At 50.1% G+C, this 26,878-nt stretch overlaps 1 protein-coding gene across 10 annotated transcripts in view; it reads right to left on the reverse strand.

Annotated features, from left to right (window-relative positions):
- MSI2 (musashi RNA binding protein 2) overlaps positions 1-26,878 on the reverse strand; it is a 224,535-nt gene that overhangs the window by 33,222 nt on the left and 164,435 nt on the right. For all 10 annotated transcript variants that reach the window (XR_014619051.1, XM_084299764.1, XM_084299765.1 and 7 more), the window contains exons 8-10: positions 20,142-20,224; positions 13,952-14,066; positions 6,211-6,285 (exon numbers count right to left, since the gene is read on the reverse strand). Coding sequence is in view for 9 of the 10 variants with exons in the window: in XM_084299764.1 (XP_084155890.1) it covers positions 6,211-6,285; positions 13,952-14,066; positions 20,142-20,224 (273 nt within the window). In the remaining variant the exon portion in view is untranslated. The remainder of the gene's footprint in view (positions 1-6,210; positions 6,286-13,951; positions 14,067-20,141; positions 20,225-26,878) is intronic.

Consider the following 26,878-nt stretch of genomic DNA (forward strand, 5'->3'; position numbering starts at 1 on the left):
CCTGCCCTCTGCCAACACAGGAAGCCCAAACTCTTAATTTTAAACCAGGTTAAGTCCATAGCCTTCATTTTCATTGATGAAGACAGAAACTGAAAGTTCTGAAGAGTGACAATTAAGGAGATTCTAGTAGATTTCAAATGCATTTTGTAAACCACTTTATGCCATGCAGATGCAGAAATGTGTTTTAGGTGAACAAAAGCATGCAGCGCAGGGATGATTACAGCAGATTTTAAGCAGTTAAGAGAGGGTTAGACAAAGTCAGAACGGTTCCTCTTACTGTTACAAGACTTAACTTAGCTGCACCTCCTGAGTACCTCCACTGCTTTATACCATGTCCTGCTACATACGAAATGGTCTGCTTGGCAGTACAGTGAGCTACAAACATACCCCTTTCCTCTCTCCCACTGCATTTCCTGTAGGAGATTACTTATAAAGGAGTGGGAAACCAAGAGTGAGAGACCTGCAGGAGAGCAAAACAAGCTTGCAGCTTTGTAATATTCCTGAATGTCCTCAATACCAGATACAGAAACTCACTTCCTTACCTCCTTCTTTCAGGCACAATGAAAAAGAAGCCTGAAGCTTGTCATTATTATAGCAATTACTCTTGTCTTTGGTACCAGCTCCTTTTCTTGACCCAGAAAATAACTATCAGACTCACTAGGCAAGCATCACAAATAACTTTTATGTAAGAACAGCTTCCTACCCAGAACTGATGGGCTATAAGTGAGCAGTTTGCGACTGCTATCAGAAAATAAACTAAATTAAGCTTTATACGTTAACAGAAAGTTGGTTTGGTTTTAAATGCTCTCATAATAATAAAAAACATAGTTTAGGTTTTGAACTTTGATTTTCATAGCACCAGGCACTGCAAGAGCATGACCCAAGGCTGGGCTTTGCAGACTATGGAGTATCATTACTAATGAGCAAGTGTATTTCCAGGAGCTCAGAAAAGTTTGTGAAAATATTTGTTTTTCCCACCTCTCCCCATACACAAAGGCTTTAATAAGTTTTAAACATTCAAGCAAACAAACCCTTAATTAAAAAGAAATTTAAATTCTTGAGCTGAAGGCTTCTAAGTAACTTTGACAATCCCCAGACATCCAGGTAACGATGGAAGAAAGTATAACAGAGGGAAACAAAGCGATGGCAACTCCTGTGCTCCCCCAGGCACAGCCAGCAGCACCAGTCCCACAGTGGGGTCTGGGGACAACGTTTGCCATCCCAGCGAGGGACCTTCTCTAAAGCAACAAGAGTTACCTGGTTTTCCTTTCCATTTCCAAACAGCAGAAAGAGATTCCTGCACATCAGTGCTGGAGAGTTTGCAACAAGGGTTTCTAACACAACCTGTGGGTTTGATGCTTAAACCCACCTCGGTCAGCACGATGGAAGATCAGACTGTTGGGAATATTGCAATTTTTACATGTAGACATGGCTTGCCCCCCAGTTACAAGTGCGTTGTCATATTTTCTTGTTTTAATTTTTGCTGTCAACACACCTCGTATGTAACCATTCATCTGCAGGTTCTTCAAATACTGGGTCACACGCTTGGAGTGATGGTTGTTTTATTCTTTTATTAAATTGTCATTGGTACTGGTTATTTGGTGCATCCAAACCAAAATATTAAAACTGCAAGCTAAGAGAGCAGCAACACAGCATATCCATTGTAAACAATTTATTATTATTTTCTACCTTAGTTACTTACAGGAAAAAAGTCATAAAAAAGAAAAAAAGAAAAGCACAGATGGACTATTTACAAAAAATGAGAAAATTCACAATAGCCGAAATGTTTGCAAATCATGCACACTAAGACAAGTTCACAAAAGCAAAGCAATTCATAGCAAAAAAACCCAAACAAAATAATAAGAAGCCATACAGATTAAAAAAAGCTATTGCCTGCAGAAAAGTAAAAAGAAAACTAACCAATTATTACATCAAGCATCTTTAATGAAATGAACAGCATAGCCGTGTATTGTAGAGCCTTTGACACTGACATTTTAACAAGTGGATTAACAAACATTAAAATGCATTACAGTTCTACTGTAAGCATGCAATTTACTTCTCACAAACTTATAAAATGGGTAGATACACTTAAAGAAAAACAGGATTCAAATACAATGTGTGTTTTCTACCCAAAACACCAGAACCTGGTCTTGTTAAAAAGGAAGCCAATGGATAGAGGCGTATCACAGAGCTTTGAGGTTCTTCTGGCATTTGGGTGAAGATTAAGAGGTGCAATACAGCTCAAGCTAGCGAGGTGAAAGCTTGCCCCTCTTGCCAAAATTTAAGCAATTTGCCCATGATTTGCAAGCAAAGTCTGGAAGTAAAAGCGGCTGCAGGGAGTACGTGAAAGCGTTGCCTGCTGCAAGAGGAGGGGGCAGCTAGTGGTGCAGAGCTCGAGCGGGGGCTGCTGCAGCACGGTGCTCCAGCCCCCAGCCCGGCGGCCACGCGGGGGCTCACCGGCCACCGACCCCGGCACCGCTGCATCGGGGCACAGCTCCGGGCAGAGCCACCACGACAAAGCGAATCAAGAGAACAAAACACACGTGGGTCAGCTGCACCCACAGCCACTGGTGGCACAGGTTCACACCTGCCCACGCGGGGCGTGCTCGTTTGGAGGAATTAAACCCTGCTTTGTCGATAACCACAGCAAGAGGAGACCCTAGTCTCACTCCACTGTAACTATGATTTGTGCTACTGCTGAACGTCTCTATGGAAAAAAGCGCCAGCATCTCTCTTTGGGCTGCTGTGTAAGAACCAATCATCATTTTTCCTTCCTTGATAAAATGATTTCTAAGAAGTTTGTGAGAAGTCATGCCTTCATAATGCCCCTATCCCCAGTCCTTGTGAGTTACATTCCAAGTGGGCATTAAAAACTCATAACAAAGCAGAGGAAAAAATTAAAAAAAAAAAAAGGAAAAAATAAAAAGCAAACTCAAAGCAGTGAGGATATGGAGCCTTTAAAAAAATAAAAAATAAAATAAAAGTCCAGTCAATCAAACCAGCCAGTAAGAGCAGCAATTTTTCAGTGGACATTGATATTAAACATGGACCACCCAGGCTTTTTCTGTCTCTCTCTCTCATTAGCACTGTAGTAAACCCCGATTAATTTGTTATGCATCTTTAAGAACTAGTTGATAAAAATTATGTCTTGTGAAATCGGCAAATAGTCTGCAAAGTGAAATAAGAACAGAAATTAATAGATTAAACTGAAAAGATAAGTCCCAGAAATTAAAAAAAAAATGACACAGAAAGGGAGTGATTGTAATTAAAAGAAAAAGGCTATGTACCGAGTTATAAATGCATAGAGGAAAAAAAATAACGTGATGGGAGAAGATAGAGCAGTCGCCAACCTGACTACGTGTGCCTCGCTGCGGGGCCGGGCGTCGCAAGGGCGCGCTGCCGACAGCGCAGGCAGGCTGCTCGCCCCGCGCAGGAATGACAATGCAAGCAGGTGGAGCGTGGCGTCTGTAGCATTGCTTCACTTCCACAATGGTATCAGTGGGGCAGTTCAATTTCAGTGGGCACTCTTTTTTTACTCTTTTTTTTTTTTTTTTAATTTAAAAAGTCAGTAGGTTGTGTAACCCGAGAGGCAACCGGCACGATGCCCGCAGCCAGCTCCACCAGGCTCATGTGTGGCAGCGCTGTCACACGCCTGCACTGTAGCGGAACGCGCTGCCACATCTCCTCTGTAGCGATCTGTTCGACTGCAGCTGGGTATTTAGAGGGACATTTGCACAGATGTGAGGTTGCAGCACTGCTGCTGTTTAAGTACCAGGTTGTTACGAGGGTGCCGAAGCTCTCCGACACACCGCCCAGGTGCTCCCTCAGAAAGGGCCACGTCGTTTGTTTTTTTTTTTCCCAAATCCCAACATTGAGCGCTCAGACATGACAACTTATTAAAAAAACTATTCCAGATTCCTCTCCACCAGGCTCACACCTATCTCATGCTCCGTGCCGCGGCACTTACTGCCCCATACGCGCTCTCCTCGAACAGCTGGCTCCCAAGGGGACACCCCATCTGCCCGGGGTGCCCCAACCAGCCTCCCCCTGCCGCGAGCACCGCCGCAGCCTGCCCAAGCCACCCTCATGGCACCATCCCCACTGTGTCCCCGCCATGCAGCACCCACGAGGAGCAGTGCTCCTGAGCCGCCCTTGCCAGAGTCTAATTGCTGGAAGGAACTTATGACCTGCAGGGAGAGCAGCGCCGACAGAGCCACGCCAGCCGAGGCGGCCGCTACGCAGCTCCCCTTCTGAGCCCAATTTTCGAGCTGGCCCCCGGTGCAGAAGACACCACTGGGGCCTGCAGTTAAGCGCACCTGCTTTCTAGAGGTGACAATTTGCTTTGATTTTCTTCTGCGTTTGCAATCTCTGCAAGAGATTGGAAATAACTAGCAACTAACTGGAAGGCCTGTTTTGAAAAACCTGGCCCTTAATAAAAGTATATATAATGAGGGCTGGAGTCAAACGGCATCTCTGCTTTCAGCCAGCCGACACGTTCGTTTTAGACATGTTTATAATTAAAGTCATCTCTGCCGATTTTCATCATTTAACATATCAAAGCTGTCTCTCATTTAGCTGTCTTCATACAAATGAGCTGGTGCAGGAGTCATGAGAACCTGGGAGGACAGCAAGAGACAGGCAAGCGCCTTCTGAAGCCTCCTCCTGCGCTCAAGCACACATCGGTGCCCACCTGGAGAGTGCGTGCATTTGGGTGACCTTCCTGTGTCGGGGAGCAGTGCCTGGCCGAGCCCAGCACCCTGCTCCTGGCTGGAGGAGCTGCCAGCACAGGGCTGCTGCTGCTGGCAGCAGCATCAGCACTTGCCCTGTCCTGCTGCCCCAGCACAGCCCATGGGGCACCTGCCCCTGCCGGCCTGTTGGAGCCCCAGTGCCCTACCAAGGCACCATTTGTTTTATTCACATCCTCCAAAGGACCTGACTCAGTTTGAAAGGGCTGAAGCACAGGTGGGAACCAGGCAGCTGAGTTTAAAATAGAGCCTTAGCATTGGTAAATTTCAGCCACGGAAAAGAAAATCTAACGAGTTTCCCTTGCTGCTATTCATCCTGCAGAAACCAGTTCTGCAGAAACTATCGTGCAAGGACATCACTCATCTTACGATGTTAATAATGCGTATCCTTTCAACGTAATGCTTCATCCTATTGACCCAGGGTTGAACACACGGACGTATCCTTGCCCCAGTTTGCCCCCAGCAGAGCCAACCACCACTCCATGCTCTCCGACCCACCTATGGGTCCATCCGGGACGGTGCTCGGTGTCCTCACCACTGCACCTGCAGCAACTTCGCCATGGGCAGGGTTTCACTTGGTTTCTCAACTGACCTGAGCAAAGCTGTGCTTCCACCATTCCCTTCCTAAGCCATTAGGGCATGGCACAGGGTGGTGATTCCACTCACATGGGACCTCAGCAACGAGTGTGCTCATGAACTGACCGTGTAACACAGAGGCTGCGGTGCCACAGTGTCCAGGTGGGTTTTAGCTACTAGTGGCGATAAACACAGCAGCCTGCTAGACCTCCCTGAGAAATGCTGAGGTGAAGTAAAAAGAAATTCTCAATCCCATGCAGTTTCAGTCCCAGTGGCAGCCGTGAGGCCTCGTGGCCCATGGCCCTGGGCCCTTGGAGGGGAGCACACCGCGCAGCCAGCCCTGACGGCTGTGCCAGGGAGGGAGGGAGAACAGCACAGAGCACCCCCAACGAGCACACGCCGTCAGGAACTAGCTGCTAGGAAGAACACCGAAGGTATCTACGAATATACAGGAACGTTGGACTTTGCTCCAAACTGCACTTCTAATGAATATGAACTTACCACAGAACGTGTGAACGTGTGTGAGAGTCTGTGTGTGTGTGCCTGCACATTTATCTGTAATATATATATATGAAAGAAAAAAAAAGTCAAAGGGAGGCTAACAGCTCTTAAATTATCTGTTGCTTTATGTTTTAATTTAAGAAGTTTGTTTTCAAATAACCAGTACCAATTTACACATTAATAAAAATGTCTTAAAAATATGTATATGTATATATATAAATATTTTTAATAGTAAAAAAAAAATTGTTATGTGAGATGCTCCCTGCAGACTTGCCTGTCTCAACTTGCAGCTATGGATTTAAGAAAAAAAAAAAAGGAAAAAAAAAAGGAAAAACTAAAGAAGGAAAGAAGGGAAAAAAAAGTAAATCCGCAAATGAAATGTACATACCTGGGAATTGATAGCTGTAACTTGGGGCAAATCCAGGATATCCTCGGCCATACGTTGCAACAAAATTCGGGTAACCTTGATCACAAAAATATAAAAATAAAAAAAAATAAAAAAGGAGAGAGAGAGAAAAAAAAGTTTCAAGATTAATAAATGTCTTTTAATTTATAAATATAATGCAAAATAACATGGAAGAAACTTGATTTTACAAGGGGGTACTCAAAAGTGAGATTCATTCTGCTCATGCAAAACTGCAGGAAGGTTTCATTATTATCTTGAATAGAAACATCTAGAGATATACGACTTTGCTGATCACTTGCCTGCCTTTCTTTGTGCGTGAGACCTGTCACTCACGTAATTAACATGCACTTTGGTATCTGAAGTCCAAGGACTGTGCATACTTGTTAGCTGGAAGAGTAAATGCCAAATGCTAAGGCTAAACACATAACACAGGTTTGCTCTGACATTTGGAGAGCTTACAATGAATGTACTTTGCTTCAGAGCTATTGACAGTTGGAGATTAAGGTAGTAGTAATTCTTTATCCCAGGAGTGTGAAGGACAACAGTTAACACATCAAAGAGTTAGAGGCAGCAACGGCAATGAGCCAGAGTCAAAGAGCTTTTAATTTTTCAGGAAAGTAAAGCCCAGATATGAGAACCGCTTCCTAAAGCAATTGCTAAGATACACACATCCAACCTCAGGCAGCTTTTGAAGTTTTATTATGAGAAAAATACCACTCAAGACCATTTTGCTAATAAAAATGCCTAAGTAAATGCATTAAGGTGCAATTGTGCCCTCTTCCACGCAGGGGATGGAAGTGAAGCAGTAATGCTGCTCGCAGGGCAGGGCCACTTGGATGGCTGCGGGCGCTGAAGCGAGGCAGGGCCTCAGCCCCGTGGGACCGTGTGGGACCAGGCTGCATGGACAACGGCAGCAGTGCCCGCAGGTCTGCCCCATAGCTGCTTGCCCAAGGGTCTTGCCATGGCTGCCGGCCAGCCCAGGGCAGAGAGATTCTGCTGGTCAGGCACCAGAGGTTTGCAATCTGCTGGACATCAAGGCCTGAAACCACACGCGGGGAGGCAGCAGCCAGGGGGCCGCACGCTGAGGCCTCCCAGCCCTCACCCAGCGCCACGGCCGCCTCTGCCCTGAGCGGTGCTGTGGGTGCTGCAAGCAGTCCTACGGAGGTTTCCTAAAACTGCAACCTCGCTTCTGACCCTCAGCATTTGCTTGCCCAAATTCCTTAAAAACAGGAATTCTCCTTTGCACTTCCAACACTACTGAATGCTCTCTTTGGCTACCAGTGTTAACCTGTCTGCCCAGACTCCAGCAGTCTCCAGGAAAGGCCTCTCAAGACCAAGAAATCATCTGTAGAAGTTTGTTCTCTCTCCACCTGAAGCCAACAGACATCCTGCAGCGGTGACAGCAGCAGCTGGGCCGGACCTCAAGAACATGGGGAGCTGCTGAGCGGTTCCTCTGGAGGTCCTGTTATCTCCGTGTTTGTTTATTCTTTAAAATACTACTACATTGTACAGTAATTTTGCTGCCGCACCAAGTCTCTCCATTTATGATTAGATTTATATATAGATATAATATGCTATTAATCATAATCTAAAACAGGAAGATAAAAATGCTTGGATGAATTTTGATTACGGGATTAGGCAATGCCAGGGGAAAGCAGCCCTGCAATTGCAGGACAGCGCGTGGCAGCTTTCAGCAGATATGTACACACTGCTTAGCCCCTGCCTATTTATTTCACAGCTCAACAGCTGGATTCCCTTAGAAATTAATCACCTCTGTCGTTAAATCAGATCTTTCAGCGTTAAGCTTTACAAACCTTTTTTCCTTTTTTTTTTTTTTTTTAAACCTATGATATTGATAAATGGATTGTTTGCTAAGTAACTAGCGCCATTAACACCACTGCGAGCTCCACAATGAAAAATCGCTCTGCGGCACCGACCACAGCCACTCTCCTCGCCAAGAGGAAAATATTTGCTCCCATCCAGACCCAACCGACTCCGAGGCAGGTTTTGGCTGGTGACCTAGTGGCCCATGTGCCGAGGAGCACCCAGGTCTGCCCCAGGGCACGGATACTGCGGGCACATCTCATCGGCTGCCCCATGGGGCCGGGGCTGGGGCTGGGGCTGCCCCCGTGTGTGTCCCCAGACCTCAGGCAGCACACAGCAGCCCCGCTCTGCCCAGCCAAAGCCACTATGTGCAATGCCAGCAGCGGGGCTGGGTGGGGGTCTCGGCTGCATCCGCAGCGCTCAGCACTCTCTAGGTCAGGCAGACGAAATCATAAATACAACATTACTTCAATTTTCCTCTTCATTTACTGCTGCAGTGCCCAGCTCTGCTCTAACAAGTCAAAGCCCGATCCGTGCAGGAGAAATTGGCTGGCTGAATATCAATATCGCATTAACACCATGCCCATGTGGCTGCTTCATCAAGCCAAATTATGGCCACGCTGACCTATCCACCATTTCCATTAGATGCCATTCTCATCCTGCACCGGGTACCGAACAGTTTATTTGCTTCAGTAGCCCTACTGAATGACCAAACTCTCTAATCATCCCTTGTTGCTAAACCAAAAATCCACATTTTGCCTGGACTGCCTCCTCTGACGCGAGACCCTGCTGCCCATGGGAGCGCAAACTCAAACCAACACCCAAACCACTTTCACAGCTCCTTCACCCAGCTCCCTGTCTCTGCTGTCACCAGCGGCAGGCCCTGCACGCCCACCCCGCAGGCTGGCCGAGCCAGCAGCCCCGTTCTGGCCACAGGATGGATCCTCGCCTGCGCTGGACGCTCCCTGGCCCGCACATGGCACTGTCGTACACAAGGTGACAGTGGTGGCCGTGGTATTGCCACGCTGACCACACGATGGTCACGGTCACACTCCCGCTGGAGGGAACACCCAGTGCTGCCACCAAGTCCGCTGCTGCTGCAGTGTGCGGTCAGTGCTGCCATATGGGGAAGGTACAAAAATAACTGCAGGACAAAAATAGCTGCAAGCAGGTAACGCTGCCCTTCTTACTTGCAGTTTACCTAAGGGTACCACAACGTTACTAGTGTTAAAGCCCATCGTGGTGGACTCACATTAAGGCCCAAGCATTACAGACAGGGATACTGGGCAGATTTCCCCTCTTCCTCTCTACACATGGCAACCTGTGGCCCTGGGGACTGAGCTCCTCACCAAGCATGCACACAAGGTCACTGGGAAGGCAGGACGGCCAAGCTGGACCCTCAGCTCCTTGATGTCCCACCGCAGCCCCAGAGGGAGAAATACTTTGTCTCCTCCACAGGAGGAAGTGTCCACAACTACTGAACCAGCCTCTGGAAACATCTTTTAATTTTTATATGTGGTTACCCGGGATGGACAAACCTCACGGTTAGTATACGGACACACTGCGTGAGCACTTCAGGGCCTGGGGACTCCTGCTTTTAATTCAAATACTTCAGTCGATGCAAGAAAACGATCAGTTACATTATTATTATTAGTGTGGCTCAGAGTAAGGAACTCCGGGTTGTTTGTAATGAAAGGTGCTGTCCTGCTGCCAAAGCATTGCCCAACACTACAACAAAAATGCTCAGGGTCTTGCTTAAAAAAGCCTTGGCTGTGACCTTGACGTAAGCACCCATTGCACCAGGGAACATAGAACAAAACCGAGCTCCTGGAGGCACACGGGGGTGACTGTGTACCAGGAGCAGCTATGGAGATGAAAAGATCTGCTGTAAAAGTTGCCCCCTTGGTCCAAAAAAATCTCCTACCGATCTGTCTCCTACTTCAAGGACAGGAAAAAGCTAAGCCCGAGCTGAGCACAGCTGCACTAACCGGGGTGAACACCGCACCTGGAGCTGCTGCAGGAGCCCGGTGGCTCCTGGAAGTCCTGCCATCCTGCTGGGAAGCGTGTGTCCAACTCAGGGTTCCCTTTCCTTAATTCTGCCTCAGAAGCAGCTACTGCTCTATTAAAGAGTCTGATGGAAAAAAGGAATGACTTTCTTTGAAGGGCACGAGCTTCTTTTATGCATGAGTTCAGCCTACCTCGACTGAACGTGTGCAGTAATGCAGAGCCCCGGTCTGCCTGGTGCAATGATATAAGCAGCCTGGTAGGGATTTTCTGAAATTTGGTGTTCATATCAGACATTATTTCAGCAGTCTCAGGGCATAAGCTTTATGGGCTGTGCTCTCCTATCTCTGGAGGGGTTTGCAAGTTAAAAAGGGCCCAACTTAAATATTAAACACCAGCAAGTCGAAGATGCTCATCACCAAATGAAACGAGTGCCGTAGGGTCCCAGCTCAGACCAAGCAGTGCAGCAGCCACCCCCAGAGCCTGGCGTCCCCACTGGGACCACCACACCAGCAGCTGCCCCGACCCTGTTTTTTTTCAAGTTTTCAGGTATGGCCCTGAACAGAGAGCAGAAAGCAGGGCTAACACAGCAGCACCTACGTGGCCCCTGGCGAAGGGGCTCCAAAGGTGATGGGTTTGTACCGGGACCAGCTGGCAGGGGTGGGCTTCTGGGTGCAGCGCGAGCTTTCGGGCCCCGGCAGTCCTCGTCCAGCTGAAGACGTGTGCTGCCTGCTGGTGCCTGGGATGCGGTGCCTGCCCACCACGGAGCGTGTGAGAGCCTTGCCATCCTCCTGCCAGGTGGGCTGCCAGAGAGAAAGAGGTCACGGGAGCTGAAACCATTCCAGCCCGCTCTTTATGCAGAGTGGCTAATTAATGTTCCTGGTCTCCCCCGAGGATGTGCGCTTCCCATCAGCAGACAGAGACGGAGACAGCCCAGGAGCAGTCCTGGCAGAAGGCTCAGCCTGCCTGCACTCTCGCAGTCAAAAAATCCTTTCAGAAGAACACTTTAATTTTGTTCCAATCAACCAAATCATCACAGAAGCGGCTGCCTGTGCACCTTTAGACCCCGGCTGCTGCAGGCTCCTCGGGGAGGCTATGATTAATGAAAAAGACCAACTTCCTTAATAGCTTTGGAGGGAGTCACTCTCCACTCTTTCCTTTGGGTTGTCTTGTGCATTTGTTCCTTTGATTTCCTCCTCTGCCTGTGAACAGCATCTGGAGAAGGTGACCTTGGACAAGGGCTCCTGGAAAAAGGTATAAAAACCTTTCAAGAGCAGCTCCAATCCACTTGTTTCTAGTCTGGCCAGACACCTAAAACAAGGAGCAGAGTAAATTGTGACACAGGCCTGTTGGGATCTGCCCCCAGCAGCACACCACGCTGGGTCCTCGCTGTGCGATGGGTTAATTACACCCTGCGCTCCCCTCTGTGGCTGGGAGGGGGCAGGAGATGTGGGCTCCCCGCTGAGCCTCTGCCTCGTGCCCCCTTTCCAGCCTTGAAGCAAGCTCCTCCGGGCAGCCTTTGGGAAGGGGCTTGTGGTGGCCGACCAGCCAGCCTCGTTGTGTGCTGTGATTTTGTTGTTCAGCACTTGATTATTTAACACGGTGCCACCGCAGCAAGCAGGAACTTGGAAGATAAAAAAAACAAAACAGTGCAAGCTGATAATGAAGCATCTGGCCTTCACCATAGATCAGTCATTAATTCTGAGCAAGCCACTCTGATTTGAAATCTAATAAGAGCACGCTAAGGGCTGCCCTGCGAGAAGCAGAGGAGCAGCACCCGTCCGTCCGGCCCGCAGCCGTGCAGCAGGGAGGTGAACCTGTCAGCAGGCGTCCCACCGCGGCTGTCTGCAGGAGCCGATCCGCTCACCGAGGGCCTCTTTATTGCTTCTTAAAGCCTGAAGCGATCGTTTTCCACAGGGGCAGCCCCAGCAGCAATTAGTCACACGGCACCTGAGGGCTCAATCTTCCTTTCAGGTCCCCGGGGCAGGTCCCAGCTCCAGGAACTCCTCTCAACTTTTCCTCCTCGCCTCCTTTCCTCCGCCGCCGCGCACCCACCTCCGTGACACCGGGCACTGCAGCACGGAAGCGAGAGAAGCAGAGCAGTACGTGTGCACAGGCACACTGGGAACTCACAGGTAACGAAATCACTGACTGACTAGAACAAGATAAATATTTTAACCATAAAATGTGATTTCCCAACACTTTGGGCGAGGGTGGCGGTGGAACGTGGGGACAGAAGAAGAGATGATCGGCTGAATAACCGAATTACACATCCCCGAAATGGATCGTTCCGGCCACCTGAAGAGAAGTGCTATTAATTCTGAGATACAGCAAACATGGCAGGGAAGTTTTTCCCATGACATCAAGCAGTGCCTGAAGTCAGACATCTCAGCAGAACAGCCTGATCTTCACAGGAACCAAACCCTCTGCCCTGACGCCCGCTCCAGGAGCCTTTGGGTCCTGCAGGGCCCCAGCCCACGCTGCCTGTGGACCCGCTCCGTGGAGCTCAGGAGCACCGAGAGCCAGCTTTCAAGGCTCGTTTTCATGCTCAGCTTCTAGGATCAACTAAACTCCAGAAAAAATCATCTTGAAAAGCTGAAGAGCGTCTTGTTTATGAAGCACTGGATGGACAGGCTGCTGGGACAGAGGAGTTTCTACTGACGGAGAACATGGCACTCTTGAGATGAAAACCCACCACCCTCTTTGTGGGCCAGTCCCAAGGGGAACTGCCTGGTTCCACTTAAATAAAGCCTGGAAAGATTCCTAAGGGTGCCCTGCCTCTCCCTCCTCAGGCTGCAGACAGCAAGTGCTGGTGCCAGGACTGCAGACACCCGGGGCCCCGCGCCCGCTGCAGCTGGCGGGTGCCTTCAGGTGAGCAGCACTGGGGGGGACAGGGGAGGAGAACGGCCTCATGATGAAGCCAAGTGCTCTGCTTGGGTCTCTGCTGCTGCTGGCCCCACTCCACAACCCCACCAACCCCGAGCACCTCTGGACAGAACCCAGGGAGCACCCGGGAAAGGCCGCGGAGCAGGGAGGTGGCTGGAAGGGTCCCTTCTGCCTGGGGACACCCCCAGCCCCCCTACCCATCACGTCCACTTTACAGACCCAGCAGGTGACAACCGAGGGAAGGTCCGGCAATACGAAGGGAGCAGAAAGTGGAAAATAAACGGGTTTTACAAAAAGACACTGGCAATGCATTAGCAGGATTTTGGCTTAGTAAATCTGAGGACAGAATATCAAGAGGTTGGTTGTCAGACTATATAGAAAGAACAACTATCTAGGCAGAAACAAATGAGAACCAATTATAACTAAATAGACCTCGTGCACAAATAGAATTTTGCCATTAAATATCATTTATCCCATTTAATTAGTATTTTCTGGACACAATACACCGGACTAAAATACCGTTCCATCTCCTTGAAACTCGTAATTATTGTTGCGACCTATACTGTTACACATCTCCCTGCTTTCTCCATCTTGCATGCCATTTAAGAACCGGCAAGATTTTCAATTATCTATGCTGAACTGTCAAAGATACCTTTAAAAGAAGGGGAATAATGTGTGACTCAATTCCTCTAAAAAGGGGGAGAGATCATTTTTAGTCAGAATGAACACACTGCATCTTTCATCATTCTATTTTTGCGAGTAAGAGTAAAACAGGCTATTTAAAACATCCATTTAAATGCAAATTTTTATATTCCAGGAAGGGGGGGGGAGTTAATCATTTACCACAGACAGGATTATTTTCCCCACTCCACCCCTGCTGAAGTTTTAGGCTCGCACTCCCACGAGTGCCGAGCTGTGCTCACCCCTATGCCTCACGCGTTCACAAATCAGGGAGACAACACAGGGGAGGCTCGCTCTGGAAGACGTTTGGTGGCTATTGCACACTTACCCAACATTCCCATCCCTAGCATAAAAGCGTCCATGGTATACGGTAATCCACGTGCCCTTCCTCTCGTCCCTGGTGGAAACATCACTTCTTTAGGTTGTGCTTTCTTACATTCTACCTATTGAGCAGAAACATGTACAAATGAGATGCAAATGAATTCCATGTAAATGTCAAATGCAGAACTGATCTACTTAAGGGGGGAGATTTATTTTTAGCATTTTCCTCCCCACACCGCCTCCCCCTCAAAGGTGAACTTTCAGAGTAGTGTAAACGGATTGAGAAGAGCAAACGTGTATGTCTCTTTAAACACAGAGCAAACCAACGCCGTAAAGATGACAGAAATGCTGATTGAAGAAGTTGCCGTGGTCCTGAAAGGAAAACCTGCGCTGCGTTTACTCTCAATGACACTTGCGGGCGTGGAATGGATGGAGGAAAGTCTTCAGCACAGCTCTATTACAATCGATAGCAGAAAATGACTCTCGGTGATCATTACAAAAAGCTCCTTTTAAAACAGGAATAAAGAATCGATATTTCTACCCAGCAGAAAATTTCTGTAAACCCTATTAATAAACGATCTGCATTCTTTCACTTCCAGTTACTCCTGCTGCCCTTTGAAGTCACTTAATGCCACGTTAATCACACCGCCAGCCTCCGCTAACTCCTCTGCGGCCAGGCAGAGCCCCCGGACCGGGACCCGCTCTGGGGAAAGGCCCCGAGGGGCCGGGCTGCACCTTCAGGGGCTGCTTCTGTGCCTCTGGATGGGATGGGGAGAAGCGAGCAGATGGCCCGGTGGCCGTGCTGTTGCTGCCTACCAGGGCTTGCTCCGAGCAGAGGCGGGCGGGCGCCCGGGGGCGAGCAGCGATCGCAGCAGACAAGCCCAGGGATGTCGCATAACGTGGCTAAACGCTTCCGTTCCTAATAGCCCTATCAGTGACAGTGTATTCATTGTCTTATGAAAACCAACCGCCTGTTCCTAGGCAACCCGATCAGTGAAAATTTCAGGTTTATACAGACTTCATTTAGGTAACATAAAGGTTAACTGACTGTAATGGGAGTATTTTAAACAAAACCACCTACTCCTCCCCTTTCTGCTGCAAACCTCGTGCAGATCCTATTTACTTTGCTTGCAACACATCCCAATGCAAAACCGCTCAGATCCCGCCAATGTTGTCAAAACATGCACTTCTTGAAAGCAAACTGCCCGAATCCCGTGGAGTTTGGGGTAATATTCTTCCGGAGTTGTGCCCTGCTACCCTCCTGTCTCGGGAGCAGCACTGCGTGGGACGGGACGTGGAGCGGGATGGTGTGTGTGCACGCTGCAGGCACACGATGGGATGGAGAGCCCCGCGGTGCCCCACAGGCTTTCCGTGCCCTGACATTAAGATAAGGAGAGAAGGAAAAGAAAGGAAGCAAAAAACTCCATCAGCCATCTCACTGGCCAGCAGCTCACAGCCTGCGCTGCCGCGGGCACAGCAGGGCAGGGCAGGCGGGGGCCAGGACCCATGGTGGGTGCCTGCAGCACTGTTTCCATCCACCCCAAAACCTCTGCCCCCAGAGCCCCCCAGCCCAAGGGCAGCAACCTGCTGTGTGCGACTCCCCACCTCTGCCTCCAAGAGCTCTTTGTGTGCTCGAAATGCCGAGCACAAGCGCCCGCCTCCCCGATGCCTCGCACGCCAGCAAAGCAGCTCGGCAACATCCTCTGAAACTTTCCTTTGCTTATTTTTAATCAGAGAGACGTTTAACAGGAGTGTGCCAATCTAATTTCTCCAGCCAAATTGCAGCAGGGTGATCGCCAGAAGTGTATCATCTCATTTCTCAGCCATATTCCTCGGGTTCGCCACCACTCCAAATGTCACGGAGGCATTGGTTACACCTCGTAGCTGCTTTCGCTGCAAATATTCAGAATGATAAAAACAATCTAGCCTGGCTCGACGGACAATTAACAGGAAAATGAAGTTTGGATTAGCACCGTTAGAAACAATAACCCAGTAATTAGCTTTTGCAACCACAAAACAGCCTACCGCTGCTCTCTGAAAGACTAGCTTAATTTATGATTTTCACAGCACACGAGGATACAAAGGGAATGGTAGTGAGCTGCAAAGAAGTTTTAACTTGGATTTAAAGGAAAAGAAAAAGCCGCCAGTAGGAAAAAGAAATAATTCCTAAGCCTTGTAAACAAATATGCCCCATACAGAGGGCAGAAAGATTTGCCCTTTTCCAGCAGAGACGTCTCCTCTCCGGGCTGTCTGATGTGCGGGTGCAGAGCCGTGAGCCCCAGCCCGGCTGCACGCCTGGGGGGATTTTACTCTCACTGGCAAATGGGGACAGTGAAGCAGGAGGTGAGGGGACAGGCTGCTGGGGACAGGGCCGGCTGTCACCACCCATGGCAATGGTGACCACGGGGCAAAACCCCAGGGACCACGGGGCAGGATGCCCTAGAGGGACCCACAGTTAGGCTTCTACATGGGCAGAGCACCCGATGGGAAGGAGGCTCAGCTCCTTCCACATCGCCCCCAGGAGCCTGCCTGATGCGGGCACGTTGTGCATAAACCTGGATCCTACGCTTCCAGCTCAGCGTTTCTGCACTCCCTTAATCATTGCCAGATTTTCTTCCACCTCCCCTGCACGAGAGATGTGCTGTAGTTTCAGCAGCCTAACAAAGAAAGTTTTAACTCTAAATTGGAAAAAAAAAAAAAGGGACAGGGAAAATAAAATTTGCTATTTTTGTTTAGTCTAGTTTGGAGAATTAACATTACACTGGGGTGCTCCTGGGTGAACACAAGCAGTCAAAGCCACCAGAATGCAGGACGGCTGGGATGGGGAGTGAAAAGCCTCTTATACCCAGAGCAACAGAACAGGCTGTCAGCCCGCAGCACCAGGATGTTTCAGAAAAATATGGCTAACAGCTTTCCAGGGAAACCAGAGCTATTTTGAGGAAAGCAGAGTGCTCCCATATTCACAATGCACAAAAAAATCTATTTTACCGCCCAAAGACAAGGCAACTTTGTCTTGCCAGCAAAGTGCACTTCACAGTTGGTTGAGATCGGGTTACCTCAGGGACCCCCTGCCACTCACGCCATGGCAAGGCAAACTATTGCTCCTCTGACGGCAACCTGTGTTCACCAACAATGCTGCAAAGGTAGCGCTACACCAGAAACACAAGAAAGGTTTTAAAGCGTATTTAAAAACAGCTTTACGTCACTGACCAAGGTGGGACAGGGACACTGGGCTCAGAAGTTGCTTGGCACATCCTCAGGCTGCAGGAGATGCTGGCGAAGTGCACTCTGAAGTTTCTTGTGATTTTCTTGTCCCTCAAAGCCCCCGGTAGCCCCCAGCACCGGGCAGCTCCCCGCTGTCCTGCGCAGGCTGCTGAACCTGGCCACGCCAGGGGACCGTGACAAGGGCAGCGCCACCACCTCACCAGCTGTATCACTCACAGGCACATCCAGGACTGACATCAGAGGAATGCACCCAGGCTGCAGGCGGCCAGCAGCGTCCTTCAGCTGCATGGCAGCAGGGTCCTGCTCCCTGCCTCCTGCACGTGGGGCACGGCTCGGCCTCTCCAGGAGGGGGGTGCCTCGGGTACACCAAAACCAAACCGTGAACAAACCAGCCCACTGAATCCACCGCGGGCAGGAGAAGGAAAGCTACAGGTGCCTGGCAATGCGAGGCAGTTTCCAGCAGCTGACTGGAGGTGGTGACCTGCAGAGCAGCGGGGGCAGCCCAGCTCCCCGCATGTGTCACCCTGTACCTAGGGTGTGAACAGCTTCATCGCAGCCGAACTGCAAGAAAATCAATGACTCCATCACATTTCTTTTCCGGCTACTTTTGCACCCTCGTAAAAAACATTTTTTGGGGCCAAGCAGCCTGCTTGTGTGAGAAGAACAATATTCTGGGGACGTTTTGCTTTGGTTGCACTTGTTCTGCCCCCCTTCCCTCGGCGTTTGGAGAGAATCCGTGGCCTCCCACGTAAATTCCAGGTTTCATTTATTAAACACCTCGCTGGCATTTTCTTTTCACTTGCACACTGCTCGTTTAATATTACACTTGACATTCTAAGCTTTACGGATGGCAACAGAAGCAGAATGGGAGGGCTAAAAATAGCCTGCCCGGGGAGGGAGGCTGCAAATGGGCTCGGGAACAGCGGCCGCCCACTGCCCCTGCTCGGGGGCAATGACAGCGAGCGCGGTGCAAGGAGCCCACGCGGTGCCCGTGCACCTTGGGACCAGGACGGCCAGCACCTGCTCCCCGTGCAGCACAGCACTCAGGGGGACATGTTAAAAACAAAGTAGGAGTGATCAGTCCCCGAGGGGGCTGCGGGAGGTGCGTCCATGCCCAGCCTTAGTCCGTGTGTCAGCGCCGGCCATCTGCAGCAGCTCGCTGTCACACATGCGTGCACGGGGCTCTCCCGCTCCTGCCCGGGCTTGGTAATTAATCTGCAGACACATCAGCAACACGATGAGTCAGTCCCAAGACAGGATCATGTCTCATCTCCTCCCTCGTGGGCCGCTTTTAAAATTAGTGCTGTGGAAGAAGTGACAAGGAGAGCATGCTCAAAGTGTCGCGGCACCTGCATCACGCACCAAGCAGGCGCAGAGTGCCGCGAAGAGCGCGCTTTAATTATCCACGACAACAAAACGCCAACAGCCTACACTGCTTCTTCTGCTCCTTGTGATGTTCCTCGAGTGTTTTTGCCCTGTCCCATCCTGCAGGCTGCTGGCACTGCTGTTCCCTTACCACGCGGCCTCTCAGCGGAGAAGAATCCCTCCAGCAGCTCTCCCAGCTCTGCCCCAGCAGGGCATGCCAGCAGCAAGCAGCGCAGGATTTTAACAACCCAGCAAAGCCCAACCTGAGATTTGTGGCAAAGGAAGGGAAGCAGCCCTGGACTTCCCGCTCACTCGTGCCTCCAGGTACCCATCCTGCAGGCACAGGGTTCCAGCTGGAAGCTGCACGTGCCGTGCTCCTGCAGGGACCTGTCTGGGAGCCCGCACACACGGCTCCCCCTCCCCACAGGAGCATCCAGCGCTGTGCTGTGCCCTGCTCTGTGCTCCTTGGGGCTGGGGCTCGGCGTCACGCCGCTGCTCTGCCTCCCAGCACCTCACCAGGTGACCTGGGCTGTGCTGGTTTGTACCAGGTGAAGGCTGAGTCCTGCTCCGGAGGGAAATCTCTTGTGTGAAGGAACTACATCCATGGAGCTTTCCGCTACAGGCACCCAACACAGCGCTGTAGTTCTGCCTTCCCACGTGACAAGTCTTTAAATTTACATTCAAAGTCTTTAGATTTACATTTAAAGTGTTTCTAATTTGTGGCTGGGTCTGTTATTCCTGGGCTGGGGTGGGGGCGTTTGGTGTTACTTCTTGTTTTGTTTTAAGGCAGATTAATCAGCATTTAGTGACTAGACAGGAATGAAACCTCCCCCACAGCCCACAGTTGTCTCACGTGATGCAGCACCAGTGGCAGGAGGAAACTCCCAAAGGAGAGACGTGGGGAGAGCAGTGAGAGGCCAGGCTGGAAGCAAAGCCCATGGCACGTACTGGGGCCGGAGCACGGGGCTGGCATAGGGCATGGCGGGCTGCCCCGGCCCTGCCTCAATACCTTACCACCATGGTTGCCAAAGGGGCTGTTACTTTTATTTCCGATGCATATTGCAGTCAGGAACAATATGAAGAATATTATTTCAGTGCCCTGGGAAAAATTAGCAAGTCAAATATTGAATCAGGCCTCCAGCATATGCCAAGGAGATTGCTTTGATCTTATCTACACTAAAAGCTCTATTATTGAATTTAAAGTCTGTGAACACATATCAGACCAATATACAATGCGTATCTGAATACACATTTGAGAAGCAAAGGATGTTTTGACAAAGGGAAAAAGAATATTTTAGCCGAAAATATCAAAGTTTTTGCATCAATTGAAATACAAACGCCCTTTTTCATCTGGCTCAGTGGCTTTACTGACAGGGCAACCCGCAACCTGGGACTCGATGTTGTTTAGGAGAAACTTCACGAAGGGCCTGGCTGGGGAACACCAGCACTCGATGGCAGAGCCACGGCAGCCACAGCACCAGAGCAAGGCTCCGCACCCCGACCCCGCAGCGCCGCACGCCGGGGACACCGCGAGCGGCTCCGGGCACGTCGGTGACCGCTGGGGAGACCTCGCTGGCACCCACCCGCGCGTCAGAAAGAGCACTTACCATTTTATTATTGATTTCGTGGAAGTGAATTTCACAGACTTTCTCCACCACGTCTTCATTTTCAAAAGTAACGAACCCAAATCCTGTTCGATAAAGGAATAAAAAGGGGAGGAGGAAAGGAAAACGTCAGTGAAGTCAAACAGCTTTTGTTCTAATGAAGCATTACCTGGCCCTTTGGATTTCGGGAAACTTTCACAGACATACACATGTGTAAATATACCTGCTTTCTACAGGGCTGTTGCCCAGCTCATTACAGACTAATGGAGGGAAGGAGCATCATCTCAGAGAGAATTAATACGGTTCTGTTACAGCTCTTCCATGGGACTTAATGGAGAATTAAAACCTCCTTATGGATTTTTTGATCCATCCTGAAGAATTTAATGGATAGTTACACCCTGGTTACAAGATGGCTCAGAAACTACAATAAGGCTGTATTTTCTTTTACACCTTATGGTTTTTAAGAGCAACCTCTACAAAACCCAATTACATGTCTATGGAACCATATTGATTTTATCTCCCGTTTAATTCCACGGGACTTCTCCATTAGGGCTGACTCATTACATGACCAAAAAAAATAAAGCCCCGTGAGGACAGGAGATGATTCCTCAGTTACCCCTCGCTGCCCCGGCGATGAAGCCAGCACTGACGGTCGCACAGGCACGTGGCAGAGCTCTGTGCTCGGGCCGGCCGGGCGCCGGAGGTGCTCATTTGTCCCCTTCTTCCTGAATGACTTCCTCTACTGCCTCATCAGGACATCCTGAGGCCGCTCAGAAGCCGCTACGTTTGAGGCCTCTGATCTAATCACTCCTCTCCGCTGCGCTGCTGCTTCAAAGGAGCCGCGGATTTGGGCTGGTTTAGGGTTGTTTGATGCCTGCTGCCCGCCTGTAGCTGTACACGGTTTGCTCTGCTGGCTCCACGCGGCTGCACGGAGGAATCTGGCAGCCCACCACGGCTCTACGCATTAATTCTCCCCGCTCATTTATTTTTCTAAAAAAATATCAAGCTAAGAGAAAATCTAATGCGCTACATTTCTGGCAATGGCTTGATGAATAAACATCACCAGTGATTAACCTAACGAAACCTTACAAGTGTACCAACACAATGAGCTTCACCCCCCGACCTGTCCTGGGAGCGGTGCTGGCCCCGCGTGCACCAGCGGAGCCGGGTGCCACCCCTGTCACACCACGGCACAGGGCAGGGGCGACCCCAGACCTTGTGCCTGTCCCCACCATCGAGGTGGGCCGCCTTGTGCCACCAGCCCCAGCCTCAGCTGCTCGGGAGCACAGCGACAGCCCCTCATCCCAAACCCATGCCGCTGTGCAGCACCACGGGGCGTGCTCCTGGCCCCATGTTAAGCCATGAGGCCAAGTCTCTGGACCCTCTCCTTGGGGGAAAAGCCCACTAGAAATGGTTTGTCGCTCTCCCCCGAGCTGTACCACGTTGTCTGATGGTGCAACCCAGCTCTCAGAGCTCTGCGCCACTTTGCTTTGTGCTGCGTGTAGCAGCTCCAAGTGTTTTACTTGACCTAGGGCTTTTATTTGCCTTCCCAGTTACTCCGTTTAAATCCACCTGAAACAGACCTGCAGTTAGAACTGACTTTTTGTGGTTAACTGGCTAAGCACAGCACCCTGGGCAGCCCAGTAGCTGTGGGTGGCACAGCCACATCCAGCTCTGCCCAGCACAGCGAGCACCCAGCCGGGCCGCACGTCGTTAGCAGCCTCAGCACCAGAAGCATCTTCCTCATTAGTAACTCATTAGCGAATCCTGCAGTTGAGGATTTCTCCTTCGTCTTCTGTCAAGTCCTGCTGCCAGAATGGAGCCGGGAAGGGGAATTTAGAGGAGATTAGCACTAATATGCAGAGCACCACTAAAAGCCCACTGCGGGCATTGCGCGCTCGGACCAGGACAGAAGTTTCCCATCCTCATCCCACCCCATATGGCTTAAACACAGGTTTATCAAGAAATTAGTTCTCTGATTAAATCAGACAGCCTCTCAGCTTTCTTTACTTACAGAATTGATAACAAGAATAAAATAAGTGTCCATAGGTGCCAACACTCATTTGCAGGGTTTTAAACACCTATGCCACTTCACACAGGCAAGAAAAAAAACAGCCTGGAGAGGGTCTGTAAGGAAACCCGGGGTTATTTTCGTTCGTTCCTCTCTAGACAAGCACATGAGTAGTGAAAAACACTGATCACCTCCCAGTGCCGCGGTGTGGCTGTGCAATCCCTGCGCTTGCTGGACGGGGAAGTAACCAGAGGATTTTAATCTGCACATACACAGGCCCTTAAATCCACAGGACACTGTTCAGGAGATCCTACTGCTCCTTAAACGGGCAACCCCCAAGAGACTGTATACCCCAGAGCTAAAAACTTCATAAAAGTGCCTGGTAGTGGGTCCTTCTTTGTTTCACTTTTTAAATATTAGATTACAACTTTCAGTAATTGCACGTATAAAAAATATTACTGTATGCATGCCTTATTAGTTAGCGTAATGAATACACGCTCATTTTTAAATTACCAAAACTCTTAGAAACCTTCCTGGACTAAATAGACAATTATTTCTTATGAGAGGTACTAGGAGTCAACAAAAAATGGTCCTTGGAAAGTGTATGAAAAAGATTAACACAAAACAAAGAAGGCTGTTTAAAATGGTGACATAAATAGGATTCCGGTTGTCAAGGAGCACACATTTTAAAATGAAATTATACTGCATCCTTCTGAATGAAGCTATTATTGGAAGCTAACAAGCTCTATTTAAGAGATAAGCATTTAACAGAGTCAAACGGTTTGTTTTTTTTATTCAAATGAATAAAACTGAATATTCATTTGAATAATCTTTTCTGTAAAAGAAAAGACAAAGAAGAGGGGGGAAAAAAAATAAAATACGAGGCAAACCGATGCCCCCACATGAGAGGCACCAAGCCAAGAGTGAGCACTAAAGGAAGCTGAGACATGTATTCATGACCTTCAGGTGAAAAAACCCTCCTTTAGCATCTGCTCAAAAAAAAGGAGTCATTTCACTCCATCCAAATGCTGGTTACTGGGTGATGACAGGCGCGGGCCGGATCCTGCCTGCGCGCAGGGCTCCTGCTGCCCATGGAAGCGAAGCTGGGCACGGAGGGGGCTGCCCAGCTGCTCATTGTCACAGGGCAACGGGTACAAGTGCGTGGTGCACAGGGGAGGGCAAAACCTGGGGAATATGTCCTAGTGCAAAGCGAGACAGTCGCGAGCATCCACACAGCCCTGCTCCCCTGCAAACATTTCCAACACGCCTGCCAACGCCAGCCCAGAGGGTTCGTGCCCAACGGCATGGGACACGTCCCCAGCGTGCCTTCACTCCAGCAAAAAGCCCCCTTTGGTCCAGAGCCTTGTTCAGCCCAGGAAAATGCCCAGGTCTGTGGGTGGGTGGCAGAGAAGCCCTGCTGCAGCACTGCCTGCCACAGCACTCCAGAAATGAGAGAAACGCTGCTCAGAGAAAGTGACTGAAACCATAAAAAGATTAAAGCAACTTAAAAAAAATCAGTAGGAGCCATAAATAATATTAAGAAGCAGTACTGAAGATACCAAATGTCAGTGCTCCTATGTTCTGCATTTTGTTTTTTTCACACTCGAATCAACTATATTTCACACCTTTGTCGTCACTTGAGAAGTTTTATGTCAACCTCAGTAAAATATAGCTGAGATGACGACACCATTGCTATGAAATATATCTACTGTCTCTTGCTAGTTGGCAGCAGCTTTTCCACGGCCAGGCTTTTATCTGGTGTACAGCAACATATATTACAGCTGCGTTTGTACATCCCGAGGACGTCACTCGGCAGCAGAATTGCGCGAAAGCAGCTTACCCTGTGAAAGGTCTTGCTCTTTCAAGCCTGCACGTACGTTAAAGCGAGCAAAACAAGGTGACCGCATCCTGCACCAAAAAGGTTAAACTCAGCCTAATGCTGGGCTTGGCCCCAGAGGCTGTGACAGAGGGAATGAGACCCCGGCCTCAACAGCCTGCCCTGCCCTGGTCTGGGGGCTGCCACCCCCAGCAGCCACTCAACCCAACCCAACCCAACCCAACCCAACCCAACCCAAGCTCTATCACTGCCTGCCAGCCCAGCACCTTTCCCCGAGGCTATGCAGGGCGAAGAGAAGAGGTGCACAGACACCTCTGCTTCACAAAGAGACTCCTCAGCCACAGAGCAGTGCTCTGGTGGACGAACACACTGCAGAGAGCCGGAGGAGCCTGTTCCAATTCCCAGGCTGTCTCAGGGTCACCCCACAATGCGGAGCAGGTCACTTCATCTCATCTGCATCTGCAGGGCTCCCTTTCACCCGAGTTGGGTCTGTATTGTCTTGTTAGACTGCGCGGTCTTTGCAGCTGGGACTGCCTCTTACTATATTTATAGCATGCCAAAGTCTGAGATAGCTCCTTAAAGGGTTCTGGGAAATAAGTAATCACCAAGGCTCTTTTGTGCCTACACAATAATCCGCCAAACCAAGGGAAGTAGACAAGAGCAAGGAGAGGAGAAGGGAAGAGATTTACATGGTTCACATCATACCCATAAGCGATGCTTAAACCTTGCTCCCGCTGCTAGGCAAGAATAACCTGGCAGCCGCCTGCTGGCGCTCATTACCGCGGGACCCGGCTCCTCCGACGCCCGCAGGACGCTGCCGCGGCCACGTCCTCCTGCAGGCCCCCGGCACGGCGTGAGCACAGCACGGCCCCGGCCCCAGGGCTCGCAGCGGCTGTGCTGAGGGACGCGGATCCCCCAACAGCCCCGCAGAAGCTCAGCCCTATAATGAGGAGATGTTAGTTCAGGCTGCGTTCCCCCTTTGTGCTGGGCCTCAGTACCTGATCTTCTCGTTTGATTCCTTTATGCCTCTCCTTTTCTCCCCACGTTTAAGTGACTTAAGCTTCGAAGCACAGAAGCGTCCGGGCCTGCTGAGGCATTATTTATGCACCTGCTTTCTTGTTTATACCAATAGTTTTGGCAGCTGGTCCCGTAAACTGTAATAAAATGCTTTTCAAAAAGAAAAAAAAAAAAAAAAAAAAAGGAAATGTGACCAGACAAGCCAGGCATAATAATATTAAAGCCCATGTCAATTAATTTTTCCTCCTCTTGATAAACGAGCCCCATTCCATCCATTAATAATGAGGGAAGAAACAAGAAAAGTTGACACTAGTTTAATTTATTTTCTCAACTTGCCTGGTCATATTTCTCCCCGTTGCAAAGCTTTCTGGTGCTGCTGGGAATTGCAAGTGGCTCCCACACAGTCGATGCATAGATTGGTGTGAATCAATACAGTTCTGCTTTATTCACACATCCCTTGTAATCAGAAGGGAAAAAGTTACTTAGTAAGCTATCTCGCACCCGGCTGCCAGCCCGCCTCATAATAATAACGAACCTGCACGGGAGGGGACAGGGGGCCGGGGAAGCTGGGCTGCTAATCACTGCCACCAGAGCCCGTGTTTACAGCCAGGCAGAGCAAAGTGAGCAGAGAGGCCAGGACGTTTTAATTGCTCCGACAGGGAAGCGGGGATGGTTCCAGCTTTGTGCTGTCTAGAAGGAAATTCGCAGCCTGGAACGGAGCCCTCCAGGGACAGCCGCCCCTCTGCTCCCAGAGCCTGAACCCAGCCGTGAGGACTCCCAAAACTCAGCCCCGACTTTGCCACCTTCCTGCTTTGTGTCCCTGGACCCTTCCTCGTGCTCCAGGTCCCACGTAGCTTCACCTCCCCTTCCCAGTCCCTTCCAGGACGCCTCCAGCTGCCATGCTGCAGCTCAGCTCGTCACAGCTCGGAGCTGTCGGAGATGAGAGCTGTCAGTTCTCATTTGTGGTTTTCCTCGTCCTGCCTCCTGCACTGTGCACACAAAAAGGGGGTTTCTGCTTCCCAGCAAGCAAGTGCCCATGTCCGCAGAGCACAGCCATAGCACACCTCTCTCCTTTCACCTCCTGCTCTCCAGGGAGCCACCACCAGACCCGAGGCACCGCGCGGAGGCATCCCGCTCCCCGCAGAACAAGGAGGCCTCGCCCCAGCATCCCGGGGCTGCACAGGGCAGGGATGTGCCAGGAGCCAGGAGGGGAAAGAGAAGGTTCCCGCCTGCCATCCAGGGCCGCGGCATCAGCCTCAATTCACCGTGAAGTGTGCTCTCTGGCAGTGCTTCTGTGAATGACGCTCATCAAGGCAGATGAGCAGCCTGCACACCCAGCCGCTGCCGCTGCGCGTCTCGGGGCGGGCGCAGGAAATAGCCAGGTTCCCCCGGCAGACACAGGCAGGTATTACTGCTGCTTAAAGTGTCAATATATACTCCATGACATGGGAGTAAATTCTCAAAATTAAATCAGCAGACAACCGCCTCAGATCAAAACCTCCTCGCAAGGTGCTAGCGTTTCAATACCGGCGCGGCAGGAGAGCGAAGAGCTGAGGTCAGCCGCGCAGCTGGATAAAGGGCACCAGCAAGAGACTCCTCGGCTTTTGTTCTGGGAAGCTGCGGCGCTCAGGTTCCTCGCTGTCCTCCCACGGCTGCGTGGCATTTGCAAAGGGAGCATCGTTCAAAAAAAAAAAAAAAAAAAAAAGGAAAAAAGGGAAAGAAAAAAAAAAAAAAAGAGGGCATCTTAGAAGGAGAAGCCACTGCACAACGTAGCAGCCTGCCTGTTTGAGCAGGCAAAAATCCACCCACACGATTTTGGCAGCGATCGTCCCTGAAAGAAGGAAGGAAGAAGGGCAGACAGAGGGGTTTGTCCCG

This window comes from Netta rufina, assembly GCF_964035555.1.
Source record: "Netta rufina genome assembly, chromosome: 21".
Lineage (NCBI taxonomy): Eukaryota > Metazoa > Chordata > Aves > Anseriformes > Anatidae > Netta > Netta rufina.